The sequence below is a fragment of the Leptidea sinapis genome, chromosome 7, assembly GCF_905404315.1.
Source record: "Leptidea sinapis chromosome 7, ilLepSina1.1, whole genome shotgun sequence".
Taxonomy (NCBI): domain Eukaryota; kingdom Metazoa; phylum Arthropoda; class Insecta; order Lepidoptera; family Pieridae; genus Leptidea; species Leptidea sinapis.
The window spans coordinates 15123952-15146764 of record NC_066271.1 but is presented as its reverse complement, the minus strand read 5'-3'; the positions used below and the strand labels follow the sequence as shown (position 1 = coordinate 15146764).

Below are 22813 nucleotides of genomic sequence, written 5' to 3'. Positions count from 1 at the left end.
TTCCGCGTTCGACTTCGACCTCGGCTCAAAAGAAAATAATTTTCGATCGTGTTAAATTGGCGCAAGACTCCTTGGTGTGAAATTAATATTCTGTGTGTAAAACGGCAAGCAAAGGAAAACAATGATACCAAATTTATAACTGATAATATTTATTCAATAGACTTGTTTATTTATTTATCATTGTGATATTTGTTTTTGTGATAGCATAAATTACGATCTGTTTTGTTGAATTGTAAACAATAAGTGTTTAATCTTGTTTTATTAATTACACAATGCACCCTCACGTGATAACAAAGATTTATCGTATTTTAATTGTAGTGTTTATAAGTTCGTCTGTCCATGGACAAAATAGAAAGGTTAGTAATTTTATCATATAATATACTGAATATTTTGTCTCACAGCTATTTTTTGTCATAATTTTAATCACATTAAATTACAAGATTTTTTTTCTATATTTAATAATTGTAAAATTTAATTTTTCTCCCAGATAACTTCAAGTTTAAATCCTGGCTGTGGTGAGTGCTCTAACTCCAGCACCCTGGTCTATATCAGAGCACTTGGAGCACAGGACACAATTCACCAGATATGGGACTTTACTAAACATTTACCAACAGTCATCCTGGTAGTTGGGAGCATCAACTCCTCACTATCCATACAGTGGGACAGAACTGTACCTACCAATTTTGCATGGTCAGAGCTACCTCTCTACAGTTTTGCTACTGTTATTGATAGTGTAAGTACATTATTTATTCATACTTATTATATTGAAGATACTCATATGTGTACACTACTAAGAATACCTTCTCTCTCTCTTTGAGCTCTATCCAATGTCAAGCTCTGGATGATTGTCAAAACAGGATATGGTTGCATGATTGTATGGTCATCTTCAAATATGAGGCACATCTGAGAGTCACTGTTTCTTTCCACTTTTCCAATAAAAGGTGAATCTCCAGGTCGTCAGAGAATGTCATGATAGAATAATTGAAGGCATCTACAAATTATTGTGGAAGTCAGTCTATACCATAAAATTGTATTATGTGTAAAACCCATCATATAATATATAATTAGATATACGCCAAATTATATAAACACAATAATAGATTTTTGATGAGTTCATAATAGAACATAACCAGGAAGTGTATATTATTGGAACACAATGTCTGTCCATGTGTGTTTTGTTATCAAATGAGTCACAATGATCCTATTCACTAACAGCTGTTTTTATTTTAAATATGACACATAGTTTGGTGCATGCAATACATTAAATGTGTATCAACTCACTCTGCAACTTGTAAAAATAAGGCATAACGAGGCATTAATCGAACGGTTAGCTCAGTGGCTTAGAGCACCGGCACGGAACGCCGGAGGTCGTGGGTTTGAGTCCAGCATCATTCATAAAATTTGGTTTTTCAAATTTTATTTGTGTAATAAGGCATTGGTTCTGATAATTTGTTAGCAATGAAAATTTAAACATCTAGATAAAAACCTCTCACAACTCTCCTCTTTTCTCGCGATCTGCCTTCAGAGCATTGAGCGAGATATTATGTAGATTGGCTTATCAATAAATTTTTAGTTTTGACATCTATAGAAGGGCTTGAGGGACTCTATTTTTTGAATATTTTTTTACTTCATTGATTTAATATGATCTTAGGTCTGGGTTTGGAGTAAAGTGGGGCCCATGTTCCATTATTTCCGCATAGAGGTGATTGGAATTGGATAGGTTTCTTAAGAGATTTTGTGACCTTCAACTGTGATTAGTCAGTTGCAACTGTTGTGTCTAAGCCAGATAGGTATCTGTTTCTCTGTGCTTTGCTTTTTTTTTAAACTCCTAATATTAGTGCAGGTATCTTTTAGTTTCTTGATTAACATATTAAGGGTTTTTATCCTCAGGGTATCCAGATTGTTGCCACTGTTTTTTTTTGCTCTTTATGTACCATGTCAGTAACAACTTGAGGAAACATAGTATGTGGTCTTTATTATTTGATGTTAATAATAATAGTAAATTCTTTATTGCCATACAAATCATTACAAATATAAAATAAACAATTAGGATATGCGATGAAACAAAAGGCAAAAGGAAAAGGCTCACCTTCACCTGACATGGAATCATGGATTTATGTTTCCATGCAGCACTGTTTTTCAACCATCCCCTCCTCCCTAAGGTGTTGAGCGGGAGTGGATGTATTGTGGCTCCCCGATTACCTACTTAAGCTATCTTTTTTTTATAAAATGTAATATTAGAAAAAAAATATTATGATTACCCTTGCAAGTATATGTAAGTGTGTGTACGTGTGTGTGTGTGTATATGTGTGTGTGTGTATGTGTGTGTGTGTATGTATGTGTGTGTTTATGTCCGTACACAGAAAAAAACTTTTAGAGAAAGATATTTCCAGTGGAAGTGCTTCAATTTCTCCGCAGCAAGTTGTTTTTTTAGTAGAGCAAAACGGTGTTTTTTTTAAAGGACTCAATACTCATTTGTTTCTTTAGAGGAGGAGGTAAGTGATTCCATATTTTTGCTGCAGAGAATCTGATAGATCCCCTAAACTGAGCTGTTTTGTGCTTAGGGATTATAAGGCCGAGTTGTCTGTTAGCATGTTGTGATGTTACTTCCTATCCTTACTGCTTGGATGCATTTATTAAACATTTCTACTGCCTCCGTTATATGAACAGAACACTTAAGCAGAATTTGTGTGAATTTTGAATGGAATCACTATATTTATGGTATTTATTTGCTGTTTAGCACATATTGCAGTCAGATGTCTGGTCGAATGTGGACTGATAATGTAAAGATGACATTGGTAGCCCTTTTTTAATATTACTTTGCCAATATGTCGGTTCTCTGGAAGAACTCACTTGATGGTTCAATACTGTTGTCATCCGTTCACATGATACTTAAACTAGTATGACCCTAATTGATGGTGGCTAGGCTTCGTAATTATTACTCAAGTCAGTTTTTACTTTGACATGTAGCTCCATAATAGCATTTGTATTTATTAACTGCCGTTCCCAATATTCAGTCTATCTCTTACATCAGAAAAATTGTAACTATCGTTGATTTCTGTCCTAATAAACGTATCAATGGTAACTCACCTTATTCGTGCACGCTGTCTGTCAATGTGATGACGTATAGCTTACCAGCGATTTAAAGTATGTATGGAAATTGCAATTCACGTGTCCCAATATAAGGCGATAAGAATGACTTATCGGGTATATTGGGATAGCTTCAGTTTATTGACAGCTAATTACTGACAGGAGAAGGTAGTAATTTATCTCTATCTGTCGATAGTATATTGGGAACGGGCGTTAATGTACTTCGTCAGTGAATGCCCGATCGACTACTTACTAGCTTTTACCCGCGACGTCGTGCGCGTGCAATAGAGCCGCATTTTTTTTTAAATACATTCACTATGCAAATAATACACAACAAACTGCTGTGGTTAATACATTTTTATAAGCTACCCACTATAGAACTCATCCTCACACAGGTCTAAATTTTAATACCGATACAACAAATAAATTAAGTTTCATGTTGATATCTTCGAACTTTCAAACAAGTTTCCACCCCCCTCCCCCCCATTTTAACCCCGCGAAGCCTTTTATTCGCGAAAAAAAGCTCTTTTCTATATGTGTCATAAATTTCATCATCAACATCGGTTCAGTGGTTTAGGCGTGAAAGCGTAGTAGGGATGTTTCATTCATTTATCTCGTTGATGTATTTTACCATAATTCCGGAATCATATAAACGCAGACAGGACACACCCAGGGTGAATCGAACCTACTTTATATGATAAGCTTAGTGTGAGTGCGAATTTCGAATTAAAGGCGTATTTATAGCACGGACTAGTAAAAAAAGAAGGACTCCGCGCCGTGATATTGGCAAGTGAAGCACCTTTATGCTTGTGTGTGTGCGGTTACGGGGTAATAATAATCATATATCCACAAATACTTTTATATTATTGTTTTACCACTTTTCCACAACGCACGACGGCATTTTCAAAATATTTTATTGCGACGCAAACTGATCTGTCACAGACGATGGCAAATCTCATAATGGCGGCCGATCGGCTTGTATTAGTGTAAGTCTATGCGTGGGGCTATGTATTTACACGTATACCGGCTTGTTTTGGTGCCTCACTGTTATGTAAGGTGACACGGAGTCTACTTACTTTTTTACTCGTCTGTGATTTAAAGAATAAAAATTGCAGGGAATCAATTATGAATAGGTAAGTCCTAATTCCAGTTTTACGAACTATATTTATACATCAATATTGATAGTTATTTGATAACTGTTGTGAGTAATAAGCCATGTAAATCAAATTGTTTATACAGATGTGATAATGTCACATTTGACCCAGTTACGTAATCGTTATTCTGGTTAAGCTATTTAACAATAATTTTGCAAGACTTATTGCTTTTGATAAAAAAATAGTCATTTGCAAGTCGGACTCACATACGACAAGCACATAAACTACGCTACTTTTTCCGTATTAGTCACAAATCGCGCTCCCTGGGGAACACATACTTAGTTTAACTGAGCTGTTTATGCACTTTTGCCCATTGCGTGTTTCGGGAAAACATGTAAGGTGTAAGGTCTAAAGTCGCAGACAGCCTGGCAGATGTGAAACATTCGATTAATATTAAATTCAAATTCAAAATCACTTATTGAACTTCAAAAACTACCATCCATTCAAAGAAGACTATTCCAGACCTGAGAAGAACGGGCGCAAGAAACTCAGCGGCCTTTTTTTAATAAAAATATGGATTAGAATGCAATATCGTAACGTAATGCAACAAACATTTAGGTATAATTAAAGAGCCTGAGGGTGTTCGCTTCATTCCCATTCCAGTCTGTGGTATTATTAAGAAAATCGTAAATGCTATAGTAACCTTTCTCACACAAGCGGTTTTTCACAATTCTTTAAAATTTCGTAACACATTTGTTTTGTACATTTGCAGGATCATTGCAAGTATTATGTACAATAGTTGTTACTAAAATTACAGCTAAGACCCTTTTTCTTAATTTCTTATAGTAGTTAAGTCAAAATTTGATTTCAGTTCCAAAGAATTATTAAAAACTTGGTTGTCTGATCCTAATTTGCAAAATAAAAGAATTTTTTAGTACTTTTTTTTTATGGAATAAGAGGACAAACGAGCGTACGGGTCACCTGTTAAGTGATCACCGCCGCCCACAATCTCTTGCAACACCAGAGGAATCACAGGAGCGTTGCCGGCCTTTAACGAAGGTGTACGCGCTTTTTTTGAAGGTACCCATGTCGTATCGTCCCGGAAACACCGCACAAGGAAGCTCATTCCACAGCTTTGTAGTACGTGCAAGAAAGCTTCTTGAAAACCGCACTGTGGAGGACCGCCACACATCCAGATGGTGGGGATGATATCCTTACTTGTGGCGTGTCGTGCGAACGTGGAATTCGGCGTCAGGAATCAGGTTAAACAGCTCTTCGGAACACTCCCCGTGATAAATGCGGTAGAAGACACACAATGAAGCGACGTCTCTACGCAACGCCAAGTGATCCAGCCGTTCACAGAGCACTGGGTCCCCGACAATTCGAGCTGCTCTGCGTTGCACGCGGTCAAATGGATCGAGCTGATACTGGGGTGCGCCAGACCAGAGATGACAGTAATACTCCATGTGTGGCCGGACCTGCGCTTTGTAAAACGCTAGAATGTCGGCCGGCTTGAAGTATTGCCGTGCTCTATTAATGACGCCCAGTTTCTTTGAAGCCAATTTGGCTTTGCCCTCCAGATGGCCACGAAATTGGCAATCGCTCGAGATTTCGAGACCCAGTATTCCGATGCTAGGCGAGGCTTTAAGGGAAGTGTTGTCGAAGAGCGGTGATACGACAAATGGGGCTTTTTTAGTGGTGTTTACCGCAAACTTTTTTCTTCTGTTATATAAGTTATTAAATTTTTGTTATAATGCAATAAATAAATACAAACTGAGTACTGATAGTATTATTATTAATCGTTCTAAGTAAATGGATGACGCCTATTATCCGCATGACCTCTAATGGTATGATCATAAGCGCGACCACTGTAGGGTTAAGATATTCCACAAAACTTCACAATAATTATTCGCTGAAGAAATTTCTAGACTAAACAGTTATTTAATTTCTCGTGAAAACAGTACGTGAATCTATAGATTCGTGGCCAGGCAAATTTAAAGCTTGCATGAAAGCATTATTTTCTATTTATAGACGAGACTTCAACAAATATTTACAGATTGTGGCTCCATCTACAGGATCTACTTAACTACTACTTAATTGATAACCTGCTCAACCCCAAAATCCTAACAGTTGAACAAGACCAAGATTTACGAACCATACGTCACTCGAACGGTTGGCACGGTTCAGGCTCAGTTGGAAGTGCGCTCGGCTGGAACCCGAGAGCTCGCGGCTTCGGGTCCCGCATCGTTCATAAATTTTGGTTACAAAATTTAATTTAATTAATCACTTTAAAAGTAACAAATTGTTTAAATAACTACAATCATGTTTAGGTTACAATAGTGAAGTATTACGCCATAAAAAAATAAATACATTTTTACTTGAAACAGAATTTACAGGAAGGCGAGGTATGCCAAGGTCTTATAATTAAGAATGTCACTCTAACTGAAGATATTATTTCAGCTGTACGAGTATGACGACTTGGATGACAGCGGTTCGTTCGACCCACGGCGTCCATACAAGGAGTATCGCTTCACCAGGACCTCGTGGGCTCTGGAGGACATTGTCCTGACAGACAAGGAGGTTATGGTGCAGATGCATGGTCACATTAACAATGATGGCCTTAATGGTGTTGTGTTTATTAAGGTTATTATATTAAATATTGACACATTTTTACACAAATTATCTTGCCCAAAACTAGGCATAGCCTGTACTATGGGTACAAGATAACGATATATTTAATGCAGTATACTTACGTAAACATACATAAATACATATAAACATCCATGACTCGGAAACAAACATAAATATTCATCATATAAATGATTGCATCTACCGAGATTCAAACCCGGGACCTTTAGCTTAGTAGTCAGGGTCACTAACCACTCGGCTATATGAGTCGTCAATAATAATACTTATTGGAAGAGCTCTCACCAGTTCCCATTGGCATCAAATTCTGGTTATAAGTTACACATGGTCATTTTTTCTACCTCCAAGCAGCTGTAGTGTGTAAGCTTTTTGTGTTTCAGTTTCAAGCGCTCTGTATCTAGTGACGACTTACGACCGTTCCCAATATACTATCTACAGATAGAGATAAATTACTACCTTCTACTGTCAGTAATTAGCTGTCAATAATCTGAAGCTCTCCCAATATTCCCGATAAGTCATTCTTATCGCCTTATATTGGGGACGTGTGAATTGAAATTTCCATACCAACTTCTATCGCTGGTAAGCTATAGGCCGTCCCATTGGCAGACAGCGTGTACGAATAAGGTGTATTACCGTCGATAAGTTTATTGGGACAGAAAAGTCAACGATAGTTACGATTTTTATCTCAAGTTAGAGATAGACTGAATATTGAGAACGGCTGTTAGATAATTTATAGGTACGGCTATATCGAGCCTCCGCTGCTAGACAACCGATGAAAACAGGCCAGGTTTATTACTTTAGTGTGCGTGACAAGCTACGTCTTACACTCGCGATTTGTATGTCACATTGTGTTAGTGTGCGTGGAATGCTTTTGAGCAATTCACGCCCACTAACAAATATAGGCAAACTGTCAACCTCAACCTTTTTTGACGTTATCACAGCTGTCACAGTCTAGACGTATAAATAATGTAACTTCTTATAATAAAAAATATAGTGAACGATTGTTAACGTTCCATTTTATTTATATGTGATGCCAAAACTGTGGACCTCTTTTTAGCGTAGGTATAGCCCGCACTGATGTTTGGAAATTTGGCAAGATGAAAGATTACATAAAGAAGAATTGCAGAAGGCTAGAGCGAGTAATGTAATGCAGAAATGATATGATTTATTGTTTAATGTACAATAATAAATATGAATTACGAGCAATCCGCGGTGACCTCTAACAGTAATAATATATAATTGAACGAGTAACGCGATTAATTCCAACAAGTTGTTATTGATGTGCCGTTATGTTCAATTTTTGTTTACATTTCACATCATGGGATTTGAAAATAATAAAAAATTACCAACCACTTATTGAGTTATCTAAAATTGATGTAAGTATCTACATTTTTTATTCGTTTAATACTACTACTAATTACATCGATTTATTCACACTCAAAGCTTACATTAGTTACTTTTATTTGGAACAATTTAACAAAGATAATACAAACAAGTAAAAACGATTATAGCTGCAAAAGTATAAACTGCAGCTCAGCTAACAACGACCTTCTTCGAATACAATAAGGAATGATGTTCCATGCACAAAGATCTAAATAGTAAACAGAGTACGGTAATTGATAACAATACATAACATATTTTTTTTTATTTTAAAAAATCAATAGTTATATTGTCATAGTCATAATTAGTCAATAGTTATAAATATTTTATTGACAGATATGAGTAGAGTGATTATCATTTTGATAATATCTTAAAAAGCACCCCACGCTTTTTTTTAAATAAAAAAAATTGTTTTCTATTTTTTAGTTCGGTTTTATATAAAAAGCGTGTATTGTAGTTTTTTTAAACTATTACTTATTTTCTATTTTTTAGTTCGGTTTTCTATAAAAATCGTGTTTTTTAGTTTTTTTAAACTATTATTTTTTTATCAAATTAGTGTAATGTCATCGGTCCTCGATAAATATACAAAGTTTGAACGAAATCTAGCCGTTTAAAGCGGGTCAAAATCGCGCCCAAAGAAGTCGGTTACAAACATACAGGTGAAGCTAATAAAAAGCGTATAAAAATAGTACAGGATATATGATTTGAAATATATACATTATTATTATTATTATATTATGTGTTTAGTTTTGGGTGAAGTGTGTGGGTGAGTGTTACAGTTATGTATATAGTAATTGTGAAGTTTGTTACATTTGTGCTGTGTGGTTTTGTTAGGTGTGTGAGGGAGTGATGAGTATTTTACACATCCACAAGTTTCTCTGTATCTTCATAATCTAGTGTTTTTAACCAGGAGTCAAGTTTCGCTTTATATTTCCTCTTGGTCTCTTGGTATATCAATATAATACTACTCTTTTGAACTTTCTGAATTATTAAAAAAAAAAAACAATATTAAAATATTTTAAATATTACAACAAAATTTTATAAAACTATTCTTCCCTTCGGCTTCCCAAAACTCTGTCTAGGTTTTCTTGTTTCATTAACCGCAAACAATAATAATTTAAGTAAATTCTATTCACTCGTGAACCGTGTCAAGGTGAAGACTAATTTCTCCTTAGTTTTTATACCTGAGTGCGTCAGTTTGCAGATTCTCTTAAAATATATCAAGTGTAGTTTTAACCGAATTTAAGATTATTTTATACGGTCTGTAAATATGTAATTCCGTGGTCACCTGGAGGGCAAAGCCGAATTGGCTTCGAAGAAGCTGGGCGTCATTAATTGCGCACGGCAATACTTACTAGGCATACTAGCGCTGACAAAGCGCAGGTGTATATATAGAGTATTGCTGTCATCTTTGGTCTGGCGCACCCCAGTATCAGCTCGATCCATTTAACCGCGTGCAACGTAGAGCAGCACGAATTGTCGGGGACCAAGTGCTCTGTGAACGGCTGAATCACTTGGCGTTGCGTAGAGATGTCGCTTCATTGTGTGTCTTCTACCGTTTTTATCACGGGGGGTGTTCCGAAGAACTGTTTAACCTGATTCCTGCCGCCGAATTCCACCTTCGCACGACACGCCACAAGTTAGGATATCATCCCCACCACCTAGATGTGTGGCGGTCCTCCACAATGCGGTTTTCATGGAGCTTTCTTCCACATACTACAAAGCTGTGGAATGACCTTCCTTGTGCGGTGTTTCCGGAACGATACGACATGGGTACCTTCAAAATAAGCGCGTTTCTCCTTCCTTAAAGGCCGGCAACGCTCCTATGATTCCTCTTATCACCAGGTGACCCGTACGCTCGTTTGTCGTCCTATTCCATAAAAAAATAAAATATATATTTGCAGAGAAAAGGCTACACGTGGCGGTTCTCGTATACTTGTGAACGTGAAGATATTGTAGGCCTCTCTGTTGAACGTACCATTGAAATAGCCTGTGTAGAGCTTGATCACGCCATTGTTGTCAGTATATACAGACCCCCAGATGCAGTATATGAATTATTTGAAAGTGTATTGGAGGAGGTTTTACTAAAATTATGTAAGTCGAAGAAGTATATCATGATATGTGGTGATTTTAATATTAATTTATTAGAAAAATCCACCACCAGTATTAGATTCAGATCTTTGTTCAAATCATATGATTTAAACAATATTTTCTTAGAGCCCACTAGAGTAACCGGCACCTCCAAAAGCTGTATTGATAACATATTCTCAAATTATAAACCCATTTCTCAGGCAATAATAAACAAACAGAGTTCATACCAATTTGGCCAGTTAGCCTCTTTTAATATTGAGGTCAATAAATGTACTAAAATTAAAAAGTTTACGTTTGTTCCTGTGAATAATAGGCGAATGGAGAAATATAGAGGTAATGTGTCAGTTAAACTCTCAAATTTGGATTCATTGAAATATAATATAAATCCAAATGAAATGTATGATATGCTATTTAAAATAATTAAAACAGAGTTTACTTCTATATTTACTTCAAAGACAGTCAAATCAGGTGGTCTCTTGTCATTTAATGATTGGGCAACAGCTGGCATTCATAGGAGCAGACAAAGGCTATATGAACTATATAGTGAGAGATCATTATATAATCATGATACATCTTTTCTCGAGTATGTTAAAAAATACTCTAAATTATTTAAAAGTGTTTGTTCTATTGCAAAGTATATGCATATCAGACAGATAATTAAAAATGCACTGAATAAAATAAAGATGACTTGGAATGTGATTAACTGGGAATTCCCATGACATAAAAATGTCACTCTATGGCTCGAGAAAAACCTTCTTACCTTGAATTTAAAAAAGTCAAAATTTATAACATTCTCTGCAAGTGTCAAATCACAACCAAATAATAACTTCTCAGTTAAAGTGCATTGTTGCTCATCTTTAGACCAATGCAGTTGTATAAAACTCGAAGGTGTTCATCAAATTAAATATCTGGGGGTTGTCATAGACAAATATCTAAGATGAGATGAACATATTAAAAATACTTTCAGGGAGAATCCGAAAACTTGGAAAGGTTTTCAAAACTATAAGACATCTAGGTGATCTAGAATTTTGTTTAAAAATTTACAATGCCTTAGTCGGTTCTGTTTTGAGGTATTGTGCAATATCCTGGGGAGGAGCACATAAAACCCATTTAATACGACTTGATGGAGCCCAACGCATGCTTCTAAAAATAATAGCATATAAACCTTTCATGTACCCTACTCATATGCTTTTCAAAGTAACTAGAGTCCTTACCGTTCGATAATTATTTCTATACTGCCTAATAATCAACCAGCACAAAAAGCCCGGTCGCCTTAAAGAAAATTTGGCTATACCTTCTCTTAGATACAAAAATATTTATTGTGTTCCGAAGTTCAATCTTGTCATGTGTCGAAATCATGCTAACTATCTAGGACCTTCAATATATAACCAAGTAAATAATAAAATAAAAATTGCGGACCTCTCTTCTTACAAAGTAAGATCTACAGTACGAGAGTGGCTTTTACAGTTAAGCTATGATGAAACCGAGAAAATTATAAACTCAAAATTAATATAACTTTATGTATTTAATTATGAATATTTGTTTATAATTTTGCTTTATCTATATAACTATTTGCTTTATCTATTATTATTAATTTTATACAGTTCTTATTATAAGATAGGTATGCTTTAAAGTTAGATAAATATTGTTAAAGTGTCAGTCTTAGTTCTATTTCGTTAATTATTAACATTATATAAAATTACATAGCAGACGGTAATCACTGGTTGGCTCTGCACAGGGTTTCCTAGTTAGCCATCCAGAGGAATTTAATCTAAAGGTGCCTCTTTGTTTCTGTTTTTGAGATTGAGATTGAGACTGAAAATTTATATTAGGCATGTAGAACAATGTATTTAATTATAATATATATAAATAATAAATAAATAAATAATTAAAAAAAAAGTTGCTTCTGCTTTTGAGAATTTTTTTTCTGACATTCCAGTTTCTATCACAAGCACTCTTGTCTCCTCCACCAGGGTTGCTGAGTCACTTCTTCTGGAAAATGTTAAAGAATGCCTAAACTTTCAATTTTAGTTTTGTTAGCCCTGGAGAAATAATTAAAACTTTTAAGTCTCTCGACATGAAAAAAACTGCTGATATATGGGGCATTTCTGTTAAAATAATAAGTTCAATAATTGACTTCATAGCACCATATCTTGCAGTAGTCTTTAAAAATTGTATTAGTCGTGGCGTGTTTCCTGACCTTCTGAAACATAGTAAAATTACACCAATATTTAAGTCGGGTTGCTCTTCTGACCCGAATAACTATCGTCCTGTGTCGGTTTTGCCGACCCTTAGTAAAATTTTTGCCAAATGCTTACTTACTTTAACTCTCATAAGTTACTTCATTTAAAAAAATTTGGCTTTACTAGGGGACGTTCAACAACGGATGCAGGTGTTGAACTAATCAAGAATATTTTTGATGCCTGGGAGGAATCGCAGAATGCACTTGGTATGTTCTGTGATTTATCTAAGGCTTTTGATTGTGTTCAACATTCAACGCTGGTCAGGAAGCTATACCACTATGGCATAAAAGGAACTGCGCTCGATCTTCTGACTTCATATCTAAACAATAGAATTCGGAGGGTCGATGTGAATGGCAAGAGATCTCCTGGGACTCTTCTCAGTATGGGGTACCACAAGGGTCTATTCTTGGACCGTTCCTCTTCCTTATATATAAATGATCTTCCTAATCTTATAGAGAAAAACATAAGGTTATAATAACTTTTCAAAGTGAAAAGAAACCAAGCTATGTATGACGAAATGAACTATAATTTATCTGAAATCGTGTTCTGGTTTAGCGCTAATAACCTATTGTTAAATAGCAAGAAAACTAAATAGATTAAATTTACCATACCAAATGTCAAAAATGTAAATGCAAATGTTTTGTTAAACGGAGAGGTGATAGAACCGGTGGAATCTGCTATATTTCTTGGCATAACTCTAGATTCCAAATTACAATGGGGCCCCCATATTGAAGGATTGGCGAACAGTCTTAGTTCTGCAGCATACGCGGTTAAAAAGATTAGACAATTAACTGACATAGATACGGCGCGACTAGTATACTTTAGTTATTTCCATAGTATTATGTCCTATGGTATATTGCTATGAGGCAAGGCTGCCGATATTAATACAATATTTGTGCTGCAGAAGAGGGCTATTCGTGCTATTTATAACCTAGGTCCTAAAGAATCATTGAGAGCAAAATTTAAAGAAATTAACATCTTGACTGTTGCTTCTCAATACATTCTTGATAATGTAATGTATGTTCATAAGCACATAAGTGAATTTGCCAGAAACTGTCATAACCATAATGTTAACACCAGGAACAGACATAAACTTATGATGCCTACTACTCGGCTTAGTCGAGTTAGTAAGTCTTTTGTGGGGCGATGTATATGCTTTTACAACAAGATCCCAAAAAATATTCAAAACAAAAGTATAACGTTATTCAAAAGAATTGTTAAAAAACGTTTGTGTGCTAAAGGTTACTATAACATAAATGACTTTCTTAATGATACCACAGATTGGGAATGGAGTGACCGCCCTCAGGCTATTAAATAATAAGTTTAAATGTACAATATTACTTTGTAAACATATTTATTCGATGAAAAAAAGCCCGCTGAGTTTGTTGCGCCCATTCTTCTCAGGTCTGAGGCATTCATTCTGGAATGGGTGGTAGTTTTTGACTTTCAATAAGTGATGTCACATCCTATTTTGAATAAAAATATTTGAATTTGAATATGTAATGGAATTTTACAAAGTATCAAGGACCGATGAAGTTACATTAGGAATTTACTTTATATCACTAAAACCAACTCTCCATCTTAGATCATTAATACGTCTAGATAGACTATGACAGCTGTGAAAACGTTAAAAAAAATGGAGTTTAGAATTAACCTCTATTTTTAGCACACTGACACAAAGTGTCATACAAATCGCTAGTGTAAGACGTAGCTTGTCAAACAAACGAATATTCCTGGCTCGTTTTTATCGGTTGTCCAACAGCAAGAGACTATGTAGACGTATAAATTATTTAGTTTTTTCTGTAAGATTTAATTGTGTTATTTAATTTTTTTATAATAGTGGTTCTTTAGTGGCATAATATTATGTGAGAGTACCTATCTCTATCTCTTTCTCTTTAAATCTGGGAAGAATTTTTATACCTATATCCTTGTTTCACATATACTGTTACGATTGTGAGTGTCCGATTATAAGAGAAAATGTGCATAAATGATTTTGAAATAGACCGAGAATAAGAGAATAAATCAGCAGGTACATAATATAACTACTACTATAAAATGTTTACAAATGAATTTAATCCGTCTTTTTTTCAACCAAAAGAGGATCAAAGTGGTCTATGTAAATTTTATTGTAATGATAATCAAAAAATAGTTATTGTAGAGAAATATTTAAAACATATAGAAATGAGACACAACAGTAAGGTCGACGCTAAACTTAATTGATATAATTTAATCTTTACTGAATTAACGCCGAAGGAATCTTAAGTAGCCTACAAAAAATGCTATTTTTGGACTGAGAGTGATGCAAATCGTAGTGCAGTTGAAACCGATCTTATTAATGGGCATATCTGAAAGCTGTAACTGACGAAGATGATGATGAAAAGAAGGTGATTTTATATTCTGACAATTATCAAATCAATATAAATTATTAATCTTAATCTAGTTACGATTATTGTTATTTTTGGAATCGGTGTCCTTCGGCCGCAACCCGCTTTTGCCTCCTCACGACTCAAGCATATCTCATCTATAACTGTGTATATGTATGTAGTAACAAACCTATCTTGGATGACACCGACTCCAAAAATTACACAGTACGCGGACGTGCTCGGAGTTTCCCGGTGAGATCGAATCAGAAATGAGGAGATCCGTAGGAGGATCAAACAAATATCACAAGTTTTAGAGTTGCCGTTGGCGGGAATCGGCAGAGTTGGGCGGGAAATGTGTTATATACATACTTTTCTCTGGTGATTGGTTTCATTTTTCCTTCAAGGAATGGTACACCTATACTGCCAACGCGGGACAGTTGAAAAACACAACATTTTCTTTTTATTATAATAAGTTTTTTCATAAGTTGACATTAAATTATTTAGTCTAATGACTATAGTATGTACTACGTATTACCTTATATTCATTTGAACCTACCATACCTGAGGTTAGGTACACCTAGATTTAGTTGTCTGTGGCAGCAAAACAACTGTGCTTCTTAGGCCATAGAGTATAGACTTTTTCGAAGACTCAATATAGTACGCATTTATATTACTGATCACGACTGTATAAATGACATAAAAGTTGGGGGTTGAAAAATATATCGGTACTTTGTATGTTCCGCTTTCAGTTTGACCTGTTTCCGTTCAAAGACTACGCGGCGGAGCTGCCTCATCTGATCCACACGGCCAACTCGACGCAGGTGGACGTGAGCCTCGAGCGCCTGGCCGTGTCGCGGGAATACAATGCCAGCCGGTTCGCCGTGCACCTCGTGCTGGCCAGCTCGGAGGACCCCGCCTCCACCCTTCACTACGTCATGCGGAAGAGTCTGGACGATGAACACACGCCCGGAGTGTTCGAGGTGACTCTCTACGATAGCGCCACCTAGTTAAATAAATGTGAAAAAAACATTCGAGAATCTTCCGTGGTCCAAGATACCTTCGCTATCCCTCCCTCATCCCTTACCCCCCGCGAACCCACCAATCGTAGCTACGGCCTAAGAAGACCGACGATCGAGTGGACCCGAAGACGCGAGGAACGCAGGAGTCAACGGTGTCAGTCAGTCTTGAATCACGAAGCAGGCAGCAAGAGTTAATAAGTGTCGAGTCTTTTCTCCTTACCGCGTCAATGCAGTAACTAACAACGCTCTTAAAGAACTGGCGCGATTGCTTGTAACTAATTCTAGTAGGCTTCATAAGATACATAATAGCTTTAAGGGTAAAGTCCCAGCCACTGTTCAGGCATTATCTATAAATAAATTTAAATGTTTTATTAAAGAATGGCTCTGTCGTAAATCCTACTACTCCGCAGCTGAATATGTGATCGGACAGCCTGGGACTAGATATGATTATTTTAAAGCAATAACAATGACAGTACAATATTGTATGTTAAATAAAAAGACCGCAAAAAAAAGGGAGAGTTTCTTGCGCTGCTTCTTCTTTCTCAGAGTGCCATTTGTTTCCGAAGTTGTGGTTGTGTTAGAAATGACAAACAAAAAGAATTCTAAAGGAATTTTGAGACAATAAATGTCTTTTATGCCTACTACACCGTTTCATAGCCTCACAGAGCTACGGACGTATCTCTAAAATCAACATAACAAACATCCGGCTTCGTGCCATTTTTGTTTATAAAGTAATTTCGTGTTTGCGTGTACAGATAATAGAAATTAAGACTCCGTCGTTGTTCGACGGTCAAGACGGAGGCTACTTGCAGTTCCGACCGATTGGCTACACGGCCAGAGAGAGGAATGTTGGCAGCTCCACTATGGCTCATGTCTCTAGTTTCAACAGGTAAATACAAATCACATATTAGTATCCATACTGATTCCAAACTTTGAGCGAAGATTCCTTACTGATTCCAAAATTTGGGCGAAGATTCCATACTGCTTCCAAACTTGAGCGAAGATTCCATACTGATTCCATAATTTGAGCGAGGATTCATTACTAATGAAAAAAATGTCATAAAATAGTCTACACACACATATGGAAACTCATCTTAAAAATACAGACATTTTTAATGAACCCCGTATGATGGAAATCATATAAAAGTAAGTATAACAGTTTAAGATATTTTATAATATATTTATTTCATTTATCATATCATTATTTATCAGGATACAAACGTTCACAATTCAAATACTTCACTATTTTATTTAATGAAGACCTATAGTTTCATAAACTAATTTTATAACTACTTAATAACTTACAATGCGAGTGCTTTGTTTTACATAATATAATTATGCATTTAAATACAAAATAAAGTCATAAGATATAGTACCTATACAATACAAAACTTAATATATTACAATATGAAAATAAAACAGAAACATTTACTTCATTTACTTATGTTTAGATATTTGTTCTTTAATCATAAGTTTTAATATTGCAATTGGCAAGTGAAAAATATCTAAGATTTTCATTAGAAAGTTTACAAGTTCGTCTGGTTTAACTATTACCAGTGTATCGTAATTTTTTTTTTGAGTGTGTCTTTCAGGTCTGCAAGGAACTCTTAAATTAATCTTATGTAGTAATTAAGGAAAACAGTTCTATTTAAAATTTTAATAATGTTCAATTTTATTAAAGACAGTATGGCTTTATGGTCTTTATGAATGTAATTATTCGTGTATTTACAGGACATCATTACCACAGCGAAGTACTGTGGCGACATTCTACAAGAAACAAATGCTTTTGGTGCAAGATATGGTGGTGTCGTTCGGGGACTCCAGTGATGGATTCTATCGTCAACACAACTACACCGCGTGGTAATTGTTTTATTTATTTATTTAAATGTGCTCCAACAACACTTACACAATACACTCTTAAACTTAAATATTGCACAAAAATAGTTCCAGTGTATGAGTTAATTACAGGTGCACATAACATAAATGAGAATCATTTCTATTGGGCACTTATATATAACACAGAGACTTATACAGTATATAAAAAAATATCATGTAAGTAATTAAAGAATCACTATACTATCGTTGCAATACCTTACGTTTAAATGCTATGAGGCTATCGCAAAATGGATCAGCCCCGGATGTCTCCAAAATATTATATAATGAATGACAGACACGATATAGTGGCACGTTGCTGCCAACGTTAGTTCTTACGGTGGGTAGATAGAAAAGTTTGTGTTTGCTTCTTGATATTGATGTTGATACTGAATCGATCGCTCTAGTTGGAAGGGTATTGGATTGGCGTAGAGTCGGTGTTATGTGCGAAGACCTTTAGTTGTTTATACGCTTCAGGTCTTTCACGATGGGCTACGGCACCCCGCCGGTGGAGAGTTTCTCTGTGTTTGTGGTGGCGGTGATTACGGCCGGGCTCACAGTGCCTGCGCTGCTTGCCTTGTCCGGCGTGGCCGTGGTTCTGCGGCGGAGGTGGGCTCGAGACACCCTGCCCACACGACTCACCAACGAGGACTGACTGTTGTACAGGTTCACAGTCCTTGACACCTCGGACCACGAACTGTAATAATACTACGGAGGTGGGGTAAGCAGATATATCTCTTATGGGGAACAATTGGACGTAATTCCAGAAAAAACATTCCAAACTACAACCATGTCGAAATTGAGATAAGAACACAAAACTGGCTGACAAAAAATGGCAGCCCTACTGTCACTCTTTAAAATGACTTAGTAGCCCCACATTTATAATTATATTTATTAAACTTTAAACACGAATTCCTTAAAATGTGATGTTTGTGGCTTGGAAAGTTTTTCAGGAATTATATGTCCAAAATAACAATTACATGCTATAATAATAAATTCCGCCTGGCATACTCTTCCAGTGACAGCTGGGTCACATGATTGGCCCAAGAATACGTCATCAGTTGCTATGACTGTTCTCAAACTATTTTCGAGTGAAACAACGCTATAGAGTTCCTATAGATGTGAGCGACACGACGATAGCGATAAAATGGCGAGCTGTCAGTTTGACATGTATTATATTGTGACATACTCTTGGGCCATTGTGACAAGAGAATACCAGGCGGAGTATTGTACCAATTCCCCCCAGATTATTGACTTTTGTTATTGATGCAAAGTGATTTGTATTACTAGTTAAGTAAATACATGATGATCCATGGATTGGTAAAATATTTGACAGTGTTTTGTGGGACGATATTGTTATATTAACGTTTAGATTATTTGTTGATTGACTCTACTCGATTATTCTTTGATATTTCTTTTTGTGTATATTTTCTGTTTGGAGAACTGTAAGTATGTTAGGTGTAATACTATATATTATACAGTTATTTATAATCAGTTATATTGTAAAGATATGTTATTTAGTCGTAAAACAGCCAAAAAAGATGTTTCACGCACCACATTGACTCATGAAGTTATTTAGAAAGAATGGTGTGATTAAAACTATGAGAAAAAAAGACAGCTAGCTTGTGACTGTCCTAAGTCTAATAAGCATTTTACTGAGTCATATCCACTGTGTTATAACATATCTGCTCCATTTCAATGATTAATATAATTGTTGATTATTGTTAAATTGTGCTTCAATATATTTCCAGCTTTAATATACTATTCATAAAGTCCTCTTTCGCTTAGGCATTTAGTTGTAAAATAATCTTAATTTTTCAAAAACTATTCCTAGTTGAGAGACAGTACGTACAGCTGCACTTAAAAGCAAAGAAAATTTAATATTCTCTTCTTTCAAAGGGTTCTTGACAATGTTTAATTTTTTAAATAATAAGAAAATACTAATGTAGATAAAAGTACAAATGCCACAACAATAAAAAATAATATAATACAAAAATATTATATTTTAAATATTGGACAATTTATAAAGTGATTTTGATTTTTTTTTCTTTGGCAACATTATTCTTGTGACGTTAATAGATTGTGACTCTAGTCTATATCTCTATTGCCTACTCTAGAGTGTTAAAAATATATATTTAAAATGTAAAACAAATATAATATAATAAGCATTCAAGTTAAGAAAAAAAATGTGAAACTCCTTAAATAAATTAAGATTATTTTTATCATTTGATTACTATGTTTCTAACTATATATTATATTATTAGTGTATTTTTCATGTTAAAATAATTTTCAATTCATATATCTATCTACCAAGCTGAAAAATGTACAGGAAAATATGCTTATTCTTTTTAAATAAATGTTGTATTATAACAAATTAAACATATTAACGACCAAAAAATTGTATATAAAATGACGCGATGAGTCAATTTCATAAAGATCTGGTTTCATAGCTTTGGATTTACATTATTCACTTGTGATGTGTGATTTAAGTTATTTAAAATTAATTATAATATTTATAATGTTCCTAAATTTGTATTTCTTGTTATAAAACTTAGCTTTAAATATTTATAAATGATATAAAACATATAAAACAACTTATATAAAAGCTGAATGTGGCTATTTCATTGGCTTACATTTCGAATATTTTCAGGTAGGTAGTCGTTCTACATTAATTGTTGCTCAAGACAGTACAGTGAAAAACTGTATGTGGACTATATTGGTATAAGAAGAAATAATTGTTTTAGTTTCTGTCATATTATGTCTTGGAGCTAAGCACTAAGCCAATAACATGTTAGCTTTTATCAGTGAACACGTGGAGAATTGATAATCAGACAAAAACTGATTTTATTCATTATAAGTAAAACAAAAGTATTTGCCGTGTTCAGTAATTTGTATTTTAGTCAAAATTCAATTAGATGGTGATTGTCTTCATACTTAAAATCAATTAGGTACGTAAAATTAAGAATTTCCTAAACGAAAATCCTGTAAAGAAGTATGATGAATATATTACATACTTTAGTAACATATTAACTCATTTGTACTCATCCATTCGACTCTGGAATGTAGATTCATAGTTATTTTGTGATATTAAACCTTGTTAAAATCGTGTACTTAGGTTAAATATGATTTCTATTGTAATTTGTATATTATTAGATGAATTTGTATATTTTTGTTGGTTTAAGTGAGTTAGTTAAATAAATATTTATCATACCCGAATATCTCAAATGTGTTTTTAATTTACCTGGATGACAAAGTACCTGATTGTGTGTTATTTGAACTCTTGTTTTATGTATCTATAACATTTTTTATGCTTCTCTGTGTTTCGTGCCTTTTTTCACTCCGATCAAAACATATACTTACGACTTTAATGAAAGCAACACGCACATACTCTTATTTTTCAAAAAAAAATTTGTTTAACAGCGAAAAGCATTAAGACAAATGGCACGGTTTTTATACACACGCATGATATATTTTGAAGATACTTAAAATGAAAAAAAAAGCATCACTGGCCAATACCTAAACATATGCTCGATGGCCTCAATTCAGCTTCCAAAGGAGTAGGTCTTAAAATGAACATGGACAAGACGAAGATCAAGTCAATGTCGCACCTACTCTGTATACCAGTGGAAGGCTCCTTTGCACAGGAAGCCGGCTAGATTATGGGTACCACAACGGCGTCGATTTCTGCCGTGAAGCAGTAATGTAAACATTACTATGTTTCGGACTGAAGGGCGTCATAGCTAGTGAAATTACTGCATAAATCAGAATCTGCATAAAATGAGACTTAGTCTTGTTTCAAGGTAACGAGCGCAATTGTAGTGCCACTCAGAATTTTTTGGGTTTTTCAAGAATCCTGAGCGGCACTACATTGTAATGGGTAAGGGTACTCTTGAAATTGTAGGAGAGTACGTCTACCTTGGACAAACATTCCAGTTAAGCAAGTCCAATTTCGTGAAAGAGGTCACTCGCCGAATGCAACTCTGATGAGCAGCGTTCGGGAACCTCCGTTAAAACTTCTCGTCCAAAATACCAGTGTCTGAAGACGAAAGTTTTCAATCAGCGTGTCAGTGATGACTTATGGTACGCAGACGTGGTCGCTAGCTTTGGTCCTGCAAAAAACTGCGAACCAAACTCACTGACATATCCCAAATAATTGCAAAACTGAAGTGGACAGGGCACATATTTCGACGGACAGATGGCGACCATTACGACGCGACAGAGCGTTGGTAGGCCCTCCACAAGATGGACCGACGATCTGGTTAAGATCGCCGCAATACGTTGGATGAGGGCAGCGCAGGACCAATCGTCGTGGAGATCTTTGGGGGTGGCCTTTGTGCAGTGGAGGTCTTTCGACGTTTTATTTTCTCAAAATTGATTCTTTTTGATATTATTTCTCACATACTAGATACTATAACGCTTCGGAAACAAATGGCACTTTGAGAGAGAAGAAGCGGCGCAAAGAACTCTCCCAGCATTCTTATTTTGCGCTCTTTTTAATAAAATATACAATATTATAATGTCATTGCAATTCCTATAAATTAATAATAATCTAGTCCCAAGCTGTCCCATAACTAAGATATTCAGCTGTGGAGTATTAGGATTGACGTCAGAGCCATTTTTTAATAAGACATCAAAATTTATTTATAGATAATGCGTGAACAGTGGCTGGGACCTTATTATAGAAGTGTATACATTTTCCCTTAAAGCTATTATGTAGATATCTTATGAAGCCTACTAGAATTAGTTAACAGCAATCCCGCATTTCTAATGTTATAATTATTAAAATCAGTATTACGAGCAAAAAGGTGGCGATTTTTGTGTACGTAGGTACACTAAATTTTCATAAATATACTGACAGTCATAATATTTATTTCTTAATTTTTTTTTAATGGAATAGGAGGACAAAGGAGCGTACGGGTCACCTGGTGTTAAGTGATCACCGCCGCCCACATTCTCTTGCAACACCAGGGGAATCACAAGAGCGTTGCCGGCCTTTAAGGAAGGTGTACGCGCTT

General features: G+C 35.2%; 1 protein-coding gene across 2 annotated transcripts; it reads left to right on the top strand.

The window, feature by feature from the left end:
- On the top strand, window positions 1-21023 carry LOC126965304 (glycosylated lysosomal membrane protein-like). 2 transcript variants are annotated; one of them, XR_007729513.1, is made up of 8 exons: window positions 1-356; window positions 488-733; window positions 6645-6827; window positions 15657-15887; window positions 16682-16815; window positions 17658-17786; window positions 18276-20452; window positions 20483-21023. XR_007729513.1 is itself a non-coding variant. In XM_050808840.1 (7 exons), the coding sequence occupies exons 1-7, from the start codon at window positions 273-275 to the stop codon at window positions 18451-18453; spliced, it is 1185 nt and encodes a 394-aa protein (XP_050664797.1). In that variant the 5' UTR covers window positions 1-272; the 3' UTR covers window positions 18454-21023. The 2 variants fall into 2 exon arrangements, 1 of the variants encoding a protein (XP_050664797.1); XM_050808840.1 differs by having other exon boundaries at window positions 18276-21023.
- The last annotated feature ends 1790 nt before the right edge of the window (window positions 21024-22813 follow it).

Bases quoted from the DNA above. Each gene is read 5' to 3' on its own strand.
- LOC126965304 (XM_050808840.1), top strand. From the start codon at position 273: ATGCACCCTCACGTGATAACAAAGATTTATCGTATTTTAATTGTAGTG. The intron at 357-487 runs GTTAGTAATTTT...TTTTTCTCCCAG, and splicing joins TCCATGGACAAAATAGAAAG to ATAACTTCAAGTTTAAATCC. The intron at 15,888-16,681 runs GTGACTCTCTAC...TTGCGTGTACAG, and splicing joins ACACGCCCGGAGTGTTCGAG to ATAATAGAAATTAAGACTCC.